Here is a 10,901-nt window from a genome sequence, read left to right as displayed (position 1 = left end):
TAAAATTCACGCTATCAATATATCTTAAAATCAGACACTAATATATCTTAAAGTCGGAATCATCAGAAACTATAACATGGCTTGATTCATGTTTTCCTAATTCGTAATCATGTATCATGGATCTGAACTGTGAATTGGGCACATAGTTATCCAGTACATGTTGGATTGTGAGATCATCAAAGTTTGAGAATAAGATCCCTTGTTTTTTCTTGATGGAATCCTAAAAATCTTTCTTAACCCCATGGATCTAAGCGCCAATGGGAATTTATTTATCTCAATTAAACTTCCGCATTTTATATTGTTACTTTTGATTATTTATTTTATTGTACGGCTATTTGATAGTAGTTAGGTTTTTTTGTTGCAACACCTAACACTAATTCTAAAACACCCATAAGCATTTTTACAGCCATCCTTCTATTTCAGTCCACAGTCGACTCCAAAATAATCTAATAGAATATATTTAAAATCTACATCGTAGTAATTCGATTATTTTTATAAATAATATACTTTTTATTTTATGTTTAAGTTATGTAATTATTATTATAAATTATGTAATTTTATTTGTTTAATTATGTAGTCATATGTATTTTTTTCCATAGAACGGCATGTTTCATATATTAACTAAAAGTCTAAAAGTTTATAGAAAAAAACTGATGTAGCTAGCGAGAAGGATGAATAACTGATGTGGTGCGACGATAGATACAAATCCATGAAACGAAGTTGAGACCAGCCTTATCGTGTATAAACAGAAAACTATATGGCACAAAAAAACGTCTCTTGCTACACTACACATCGAGAAGGGAGGGCGATGAGCCGTGTCCGGCGTCAGCGCGGCGGCTTAGCTAGCTCGTCGCCATGGTCTCGAAGGAGCAGAGCCTGTTGTCTGCCAGCTTGGTCCGGTACGCCGAGTTCTTGTACTCCCTCCACGTGAACTCCCTGTAGCGGCGTCGGCCGCCCTCCCGGTCCACCAGACCCGGCAGCGGCGCCAGGCGCTCCCGCGGCGGCGGGCCGCCGAAGAAGATCACCGACACCCGCGGCCGCGCGCTGCTCACCATCACCCGGTGCCGCACGCTCCGGAACCGCCCGTTGGTCAGCACCTGAATTATTATTGTTGGTGTATTATTATCATTATTATATTTATAACGCGTTGGATCAACAAAACACGGATTGACACTGGAGCCGTACTGATGAGTAGTACGTACAAAGGAAGCAAGCTGTTTTCGCCTCGCAAAAAGCAACGACTCGATGTGCCAGGTCATGTGTGTATTGTATAATAAAGTAGCAATGTAATGTTAGATGGGACTATGGAGTACCTGCAACGCGTCGCCGACATTGACGAAGAAGGATTCCGTGTCGGAGGGCACGGACACCCAGGTGCCGTCCCGCAGCGTGATCTCGAGGCCGGACGCGTCGTTGGAGCGGAGGACGGAGATGATCTGCGGGTCGGTGTGCTCGCCGAACCCCGTCAGCCGCCTCGTCTCCGCCGCTGGCGGGTAGTGGTTCACCCTCAGCATGGAGTCGCTGTCCCGGTCCAGCACCAGCCGGCTGAACACGTCCCTGTCGTCGAGGCCCAGCCCCTGCGCCATCAGCTGCAGCACCGTGCAGGTCATGCGCCTCACCGCCGCCACGTACTCGTCCAGCACAGCACTAGTACAGCACAAATTCAGCGGGCACCATGAGCTCGACGTTTCCTTGCCACGTTTAGCAGGTGCTACGCACGGCGGAGGATGCAGGAAATAGGCTCTCGTCATCAGACTCATCGAGCAGGGGCAGCTGCGCACGTGCGCCCATGACTCCGACGCGCAAACCGCACGTGACGCTAATTCTACTCTCCTAGTAGTAGTTGCCTAGTACTCATCTACAATGCAAAATCTGGTCGGCCAGCTCAAAGTTATATACTCTCTCTGTACGTACTAAAATATAAAATATAAGTCATTTCAAGGTTCAGTCCGAAAACACAAGTCATTCCAACATTCTTAGTCAAAATGTTTTTAAATTTGATCAAATTTATGAAATGAAGTAATAATATTTACAATATCAAATACATACTATTAAATTCTCCATTAAATATATTTTCACATTATATCTATTCCGTGCCATAAATTTGTATTCCGTATCATAAAACTTGGATAAGAACAGTGACTAAGCAAAGGCAGGGGATGACCATGGAGGCAGCAGGACGAGCTGACACGTACGCCTGCGGTCGATCTGCCGGCCGGGGGCAGGACAGGAGCCATGTCCACGTGATGACCGCCGAGGTGCATTGCATCGGGCGCGACGAGACGGTGTTGCATTGTCAGCTCTATGTTTATTATGCAAGTAAACTCTGTTTCCGGGCATTTCACAAGCTCGTTTCCATGCACATGGTTAGCTAGTCTTAGGCTCTGTTGGGACCACACTAACAATTAGCTAATGGGGTGTTTGGAATCCAACAACTAATTTTGAGTAGCTAGTATATTAGCTCTGAAGGTTCTAAATAGGGCCTTGCATAAATTTTAGAGTTTCTCACGATTTTAGAGTTTATATAGGGCATTGCATAGATGGAGTCAAGTTTCTATTTATTAGCTAATGGTGTTTGGAATCAAACAACATTCTAAACACGGTCTTATTTCAAGTTTTAGGACTCGGTTTTAGAGTTTTTGTTGGAGATAGTATTAATCTTAAGATGCCATTTAAATAAGATATTTAGTTATTTATATGTGTTTTTCCTCTATGGGTTTGTCTTCTTGGGTTTGGGGTTTGTCTCTCCTTGTTCCCAAAGGAGCCCACGGAGAGAGGCCATTCCGGTGAACACGAGACCTCAACCGCTATGTGGGCGAGCCCAGATATGTTGGGATTTATACGGAAGAAGAAGATGAGACTGATGTATGGAATCCGCTTGTTTGAACTACTGAACTTATAGAAATTTCTGACAATCATTCATATTTGCCGAATGTTGTATCCCACAATGTGATAAAAAAAAGTTTTAGATTGCTCGTTTTTCTATTGCCCCCTTGCGGCATTTTTTTTTTCTATTCATAAAGGTCATCATGACGTAAAGAAATATATAGTGCCCAGTGCCCATGTATGTATGTATACGAAAACATGGGTAAATGATGCGATTATAACAGCCGCTGAAACACTAAAGAAATAGTGGCCAGCGTAGAGATGGCAATGGGTACCCGCTACCCGAAACCCGGTGGGTTTTTGCTCTATTAGGGTATGGGTTTGGGTCAATTTCTCTACCCATGGGTTTGTTAATGGGTTCAAATGGAAACCCAACGGGTACGTGGGCATGGGTTTGTTCTTCCACTACCCATACCCGCAAACCCATGGGGTTTTAAAACCCGCCTTAAAATCAACATTACTTATAAATATGTCTCATAATATTATTAATTGAATATGTTCTAATTGAAATAAACTTCATGTAAAAAATTTTAGGCTAAAATTAGTTATCACTTGTTTCTTTTATGCTAGCTTATTAATGTATTGATTGTCATTTACATGATGAATTATTTTTTATGTTGATGTTAGTGGGTATGGGAAACCCGTTGGGTACCCGAAACCCGCATGGGTATGGGTTTGGGCAAAATTTTATACCCGTCACGGGTATGGGTTTTTTAGCGGGCGTATTTTTTCTTCGCGGGTACGGGTTTGGGTAAGTAATACCCAGTAAAAGAAATAGTGGCCAGCGCAGAATTTGATTCTACTACCAAGTAAAGTAACGGGCCGGGTGACGGACTCACCGGAAACAGGACGGCTCCGCGCCCTCGCACGCAGACCCCGGCGCGGCCGCTGCGCCGGCGGCGGTGACGGCAAGCAGGAGGTACTCGACCCAGCCGAGATCGCCGTTGGCGCCAATCCGCTTGCTGGCGTATCCGAACGGGCAGCCGGCGGCCCTGTCCTTCTCCCGCTGCGGGAGCGCGAAGAACGCGGCCGCGGCGGCCTCGAGGCGCGCCAGGAGGTGCGGCGGCACGCCGTGGCCCGTCACCTTGAAGAAGCCGTGGTCCTCGCACGCCTTGGCCACCGCGCGCGCGGCGGCGGCGGCGTCCCCGGCTGCCAGGTCGACCTCCGGCACGGCGGCCGGCGGCGGCGGCGATGCGCGCTGCACGGCCGGCAGCGCGATCTGCTCCAGCTCGCCCTTGGTGAGGACCACCATGGTATGGTTATGGTTATGGGTTACAGACTGGCGCTGCACTGGGAGGTGGTGGGAATGTACGTACTGGGAGGGTGGTTTTTGGTCGAGCTCGGAGAGGGATTTGGGTCGGAATCTTGATGGGGGCGGGAGGGACGAAGGAGGTGGCCTCTGTTTATATAGGCATGGGAAGGGAGTGGTCGGAGTCTCGGAGAGGTGTGTATGATGTACTACTATTACCACACCCTGACGCGGCTGACGGAGTAGCCTGATTCTGCTCTCCGGTGCTGTAGTAGGATGCAATGCAAAGTTGAGATATTTGCCGAGTGCTGAGTCATGAGTCATGACAGAGTGAGTAGCTAAAAAGGGAGGGTTGGAGCCTCAAATCAACTGTAGCAGCCAGCGAACGAGCCGAGCCCCAAACCGAAGCAAAGCGAAACCCGTCTCTATGTTCCTGGCCATGCAATTCAACGGCGACGCCCACGGCATCTTGAGTCAAGTCAGACAGAGCCACTGGCGGTTGGACGTCCTCAGCTCAGCGGCTCTCTCTCTCTATCTCCCGCCTGGCTGGCGCAGGTCGCGCGCAAGGGCCGAACGCCGCGTGGCGTGGGGCGCCGCAGCCCGCGGCAGGCGAGGGGCGCCGCGTGTGCGCGCCCCAGCCAGCCCAGCCCACCGGGGGAATCGGCTGGCGGGCGTCAGTCAGGGGCGTGGCGTGGTCCATATAGCGGCCGGGGCTGGACGCAGCGCGAAAGCTGGCGGGAGAGTGCGTGCGTGCCCGAGACAGCGAGGTTGCTCGGCCGCCCATGCCTGTCCCATCCTTTGCCCACCGTGCCTGGGTGGCCGAATTGCGGCACGTTGCCACGCCAGAGGTGGGTGCTTGGGGTGGGGCCAACACCGGTCGGCCGGCTGCTGGTGGGCGAACGCGTCGCCCCCCGGGGAAACGGCCATGGGAGAGGTGGGTGGGACGTGGCCTCCCTGGGCCGCCCGTGCTCGCTGCGGGTCGCGGTCGGCGCGGCCGCTGCCGCGTTGGCAGGCAGTGCTGATGGGAATCGGGATGGACCGCATCCGCTAGGCCCTAGGCCTCTCCATCGACCAGCGGGCGCGGGGACACCGGTCGGCCGGGCGCTACCTGCGCACGTTGTATTTGATTTGCGTGCGCGCGGTTTCTGCCAATCTGGCGACCTATTTCAGAATCTGATCCTCAAGGTATCCAACTTATGTTAGTTTTAGTTTTAGCTAGCGTACGAAACCAAGGACACACGCAGAATTTATAAATGTCTGTCTTAGAGACTACTTGTTTCCTCTTGCTGCATTTTTTGCTAAATTTTAGTAGCTACTAAAGAAATAAACATGATGACTACAAGTATTATGCGCTAAAGTTTAGCACTAATTAGCACTTTAGTTCTACTAAATATGCTAAACTGTGCTAAGGGAATGTTTGGTTTATAGAGACTAATTTTTACTCTCTCCATTTTTATTCCCTAAATTGCGAAACTAAAATAGAGTTTTAGTTTTCGTATTCGATGATTTAGAGAATAAAACAAGATAAAATAGAGTGACTACAAATTAGTCTTTAGAAACCAAACATCACCTAAAAGTGGTCCTCCAGCCATATTTTGCATTTAATATCCCTTTCTTTCTCCCTCGCTCACCATTGGCCACGTGCTCCTCGCGGGCCGTAAGTGCTAAAGTTTAGCGCTTCATCCAAACAACCTACACATGTTAAATTTTAGCAGGTGCTAAGCTTTAGCACTAAGGAAACGAACATACCTTATTAATGACATGTATGATGAATCCAAATGGATGGTGACCGTTTTAGGCGGTTTTTCATGTTCTAACCAAATGTTACAGCTCCGTGGCTATAGAACATCAGCAAGCCGAACAGCACCAGCGGAAGAGCAGACCAACCGAACAGCTTGTTTGTGATTTGGGGCTTAACTGCAAACATCGTAACGCGTGCGCGCGGCAGTCATCCTACAGTCTACAGTCTAGATACAAATAGAAGTGATAATAGACTTTAAATTTTACACTATAAAATGTAAGGATCAAACTCTAATTCTATTTATTTTTAAACAAAAAATAATTTAAGATCATAACAATTTAGGAATAAATATTTGGATCGTCATTCATTACCATATCTATATACAAACCAAGATTCCTATGGCCCCTCATAAACAGGAAGGTAGACCCTATATGCAGCAGCAACAACAAGAACCAGAACACCATTCTGAAATTGATGGTGGACTTGCAAGTGAGATCTATTCTTTAGTTTATGAGGGGTTGTATTGTAAAAATCTCGGTTTGCATCTGGTCTATAAGGGCTGATTTGGTGATTACGGATCCCTAGGGGATCCATGGAGAGAAATCCACTTGCAATTCAATTTTGAATAGCAAGAGGATTTCTTTCCCTTGAGATCTCCGGTCACCAAATCAACCCTAAAGACTTCCCCCATTTTAGGAAGGAAACCATCGTTCTTGGAAGTTCCCAGACCCAAATATGCAAGTGCACTTGTTGCTGGCACTAACGAGTCCAAACTCTGATGCAGCGTGATGCCGTCATCCGGAGACGGGGGTTGTTTTGTTCGGAACTTACCTTGTGCATGAATATTGTGGTTGCGGAATTTTAGGTTTGTTTGGTTTTCTAACTAAGGAGCCATAATTTGTCTAAATCTAGTCACTTAAATTAAAGAACTAAACTTAAACAAAAAGCTAGACACGTTGTAAATTACCGCGGATGGTACCATTTTTTTTACTGTAAAGTTTATAGCCGCCGATTCTCGTCGGACCTGCTAAATCAGACAATGTAGGCGATCACGCAACTCGTTGACACGGAGGGTCCTCTTCCAGTCTCCTCAATGAAAGCGACATGGAAACAGCCGCTCCCTCCACTCGTGATTGATTTCAGATCAAATAATAAAGAATAGGAGCGAGCAAATAGCGCACTCAACAAGCTAAGTCACCCACTACCATATAAAATAATGCAACAACGCAAAGCGATGAGACCACCCTGGCAAATTAGCTATATAGCTTTCAAGAATTACTAGGTTAGTGCCCGTGCGTTGCAACGGAAACATATAATATCATGCCGCCATTTGCCTCAGGCCGCCACGCCATGGCCGCCACCCTCCCACCCCTGGAGACGCTCCTCTGCCTCAGCTCCACGCTAACATAGGTCATGCAGCTCGCCGCAGACCTTTCCACGTCCGAGCTCTCGCACACCGTCTCTGCAATCGATTGCCCATCATCCGCGACTGCTTGACGGGGGGAGCGGGACATGGGATCCGGGCTACGGGTGTCGTATAGGGTTTTGGATCAGAATAGCGGATGTGGAACGGGGGTCGCGAGCGGGTGTGCGTGGGGGAGAGAGTGTGCGCATCGGACGGGAGAGACTCTATGGCGTATTGGACGGTTGAGATCGTCGGAAGACAGAACAAAGCAGAGGCAGGCTACCCCTTAGCCTTAATAAGTAGTAATAGATGTAGGATCTCACTTATCTCCTACACAAAGTTTTTTTTGGTTCTTATGTCTAAACCAACTACGAGTTTACAACCCGCTTTTCCTCTCTCTTCTCTATTCTGTCCTCCACCTCCACATTTATCCTGCTTTTACCCTCTTATTATACTTGCTTAAACAGCTTCACCGACAGCGTCGTCGAAGGCTCGAAGCAACTGTCAACGCACAAGCCGAGCAAGATTGAAGACCCCGATCCCGGCCTTGCTTGCAAGTTAAACGATACAACTGCACTATACTCCCTCCAGATCCTAAAACACGTCGTTAAAGCATCCTTCCTGTCATACCAAGGTAAATTTATAGGGTTTCACCAACCTCTATTGTACGGGTACCAGCCGTACAAACCCGAATGCCTGATCCCTTTTATTCAAGTCGATGTACCTGTAGGCATCACGCGGCAATGGCCCAGGCGGCCAGGCCCAGGAGCTGTGTGTCGAGTGCTGACCTAACCACCGTCATAACGCTAACCAAAACCACTGTTATAATATTACTGTTGGCCAATCAATCATGATTCAAAGTTGTCGGTGCAGTCAACTTCATGATAAGCTGCCGGTACTGGGGACAACAACAACCAGCAGCGGATGCACGAGAGCGTTGGTCGAATCGAAGCTACTGCTACTCGTATCTCGCATGATTTGATTCAACATCCTAATGGAACAGGAGAACCAAACCAACTGCCAGATTGTTATAAAACAAAAGTAGATGCATATTAAAGCTGAATTATTAAAGCTGAATTCCTTCAGAACAGAGCAGAGATTTTACAACTGCATACAAGAATGTTTCCATCTTATTATTGTTTCCAGTAGCACCCGTAGTGATCTACCAACAGCATCACTGACGCACGCACGCACGCCGACATGTACAAGATCAATCCATCATCATCCCAGTTCATCACACAAGAGAGCCAAAGCAGATGGTGAACCGAGGCAGGGGAATTGGATTTGGTTATATTTATAGCACATAGAAGTAGGAGCACATACATACAGCTGAGGTTGATGCGCCAGCGAGCGTCACATCCGTGGGAACACGCCAAGCATCTTCCCCTTGCCGAGTCACGTCTCCACGCCGGGCGCGGAGGGGTCCAGCAGCTGCACCGCGTTCACCACGCCGCACTCGTCCTTCCGGAACGCCTTGTGGCACCCGCCCGACGCGCCCAGGACCGCCGCCAGCTCGCGCGCCGTGGCGTCGCGCTCGCCCGCGGGCTTGGCCTCCAGCCTCCACACCAGCCGCGAGACGGCGTCCGCGACCACGGCCTCCTGCCGTAGGCCGGCCTTGCCCGCGTTGCCGCAGAGCTCCGCGAGCGCTAGGGCGGCCTCGGCGCGGGTGGCGGACCGGTCGCTGCCAGGCCACCGGACGTCGCGATCTCGATGATGTAGTGGAAGGACGCCATGTTTCGGAGGAGGCCCAGTGTGTGCGCTAGGCTCGGCTCATCGCCGCGACGGTCGTCGAGGAAGTCGTTGACGCACCCGAGTGGGCCCCTCCTGGAACGCCTCCACTCTGAGCCGCTGCACCTCATCGCCGCCATCTCCTGTGGTGAGGCTCTAGAGGCAGGCCAGCGCTAGCTCCTGCGCGCGCGGCGTGCCGAGGGAGACCAGCTGTAGGAGCAGAGGCAGCACGCCCTCGTCGCGGAACGCCGGGAGGAGATCCGGGAACACGACGAGGTTCCGCAGCACCCTGGCCGTCGCGGCCTGCGCCGCCGGGGTGCTGCAGGCGCAGGCGGCTAGCAACGCCGCCACCCCGCCGCGCGACAACATCGGAGGCCACCAGTCCCTGCAGGAACCCGCACGCGCCGGTAGCCACCATCTGCTTCCAGCACCGTCGGGACTGCGCCACGGCCAGCAGCACCGACACGAGGAACCGCGTCTCCACGCCGGGCGCGGACGGGTCTAGCAGCTGCACCGCATTCACCACGCCACGCTCGTCCTTCCCGAATCTATGAACTTGATCTTTTCAAGTTTAGAAGGAACATCATCATCATTTGTAGAATGCAGCGACATGTCGTTCTCAACTTTTATAGGGGTTTCGGAGTTTGAAGTCATCTCGAGATACTTTGAGACCATGATCTCATCTTCCTTCTCCACATTTAGGTCTGGGAACACAATCTTCTCAAGTTGAGCAGGAACCACATGATCATTTCCAGAATCATCCACTGTTGATGGGGACTTTTGGGTGATGAGATGAGGACAACATCTGGGGAACAACCAGCATATGACAAGGACAAGTGCACAAATCCAGCTGGTGTGTGGAACATGTCAGTAGATGTCAAGGAGAACTCCTGGACCAGCTTTCCATTACCAATTACAATGTCTACCAGAGGAACAAGGGCAAAGCCAAGGAGCTGATCCTCCAGGTAGTTCCTCACTCTGCTTAACATCCATATTTCGCACTTGAAAGAAGCATCCACAGTTTGCACATCAAGGCGTAGGCTTTCCTCAAATACTGGGTTGCGCCCAGCATGACTGATCACCTTGGTTGAGCACAAAATATCAGGGCTGCTCGTGAGGCACAGCTTTGCATTCACATCCTGCTTGTGATAGACACAAACATTGTGGATGTCGCGTGCCTGGTGTACAAACACATCCAAGTATCCGACACATTTGTCTTTTCTGTTAGTGTCAGCAACAAAGTAGGTGGCCCTTCGAGTGATAATTTCAGTGTTCAGCAACTGTGGCTCGGCCACAAGGCCAGTTTGGTAAGTAGCTGCCATCGTTGGTGTGCTAAGTATTTTGCTACATACAAAAAAAGGTTCAATGCCAGATCATAAAGAAAGTTGCTTGGACAAATAACACAGCCTGTAGCCTCGTAAGAAAATAAAATAATGATGGAAAGTTTAGCTTAGGTTCAAAAGTTCCAAGTACCGCTGATACATTTTACTAACTTTCTTCTATCCCTCTTCTACGTACTACTAACCTCCCTCAGGAACAAGATGGAGTCCAGGAAATTTTTTCAGCTCTGATCCAACCATATACTCCTGATGATTCGGTACATTTGGAAAGCCAGGAACGACAAGAGATTCAATTCCAAAATCATGGACAGTTGTGCAAGTTCATAATGAAAATAGCCGCACATATAGCAGTCAACAACTCAGCTCATTCTGAAGAAACCAATGGACACAAAACCTTGGGTAAGCACCTACCTGACCAAAACTCTAATTTGTCTTATGCAGGAACATATACTTCAGCACAAGTTCTGGAAGATCTCTCATCACACACAACCAGTCAGGAATGTAGTCTTCAGGAGGACCACCAATCCAATGTACCCCATCAACGAGCCATCT

The 10,901-nt window shown here is 49.2% G+C and overlaps 1 protein-coding gene and 1 pseudogene across 1 annotated transcript; both read right to left on the bottom strand.

The window, feature by feature from the left end:
* Nucleotides 1–712: 712 nt before the first annotated feature.
* Nucleotides 713–4,253, bottom strand: LOC100280480 (gibberellin 2-beta-dioxygenase). The gene is made up of 3 exons (NM_001367127.1): nucleotides 3,726–4,253; nucleotides 1,314–1,647; nucleotides 713–1,097 (listed from the first exon to the last, which is right to left on the bottom strand). The coding sequence occupies exons 1-3, from the start codon at nucleotides 4,136–4,138 to the stop codon at nucleotides 843–845; spliced, it is 1,002 nt and encodes a 333-aa protein (NP_001354056.1). The 5' UTR covers nucleotides 4,139–4,253; the 3' UTR covers nucleotides 713–842.
* Nucleotides 4,254–8,848: 4,595 nt separating this feature from the next.
* On the bottom strand, nucleotides 8,849–10,901 carry LOC103630128 (uncharacterized; annotated as a pseudogene).

Source organism: Zea mays, chromosome 6 (assembly GCF_902167145.1).
Source record: "Zea mays cultivar B73 chromosome 6, Zm-B73-REFERENCE-NAM-5.0, whole genome shotgun sequence".
Taxonomy (NCBI): domain Eukaryota; kingdom Viridiplantae; phylum Streptophyta; class Magnoliopsida; order Poales; family Poaceae; genus Zea; species Zea mays.
Note: the sequence above shows the minus strand (reverse complement) of the source record. Positions and strands in the feature narration are given on the sequence as shown.

Coding starts and splice junctions, on each gene's coding strand:
- LOC100280480 (NM_001367127.1), bottom strand. CDS start 4,138: ATGGTGGTCCTCACCAAGGGCGAGCTGGAGCAGATCGCGCTGCCGGCC. Junction 1,648..3,725: donor GCGGAGCCGTCCTGTTTCCG/GTGAGTCCGTCA, acceptor GTGCTGTACTAG/TGCTGTGCTGGACGAGTACG. Junction 1,098..1,313: donor ATGTCGGCGACGCGTTGCAG/GTACTCCATAGT, acceptor ATAATAATTCAG/GTGCTGACCAACGGGCGGTT.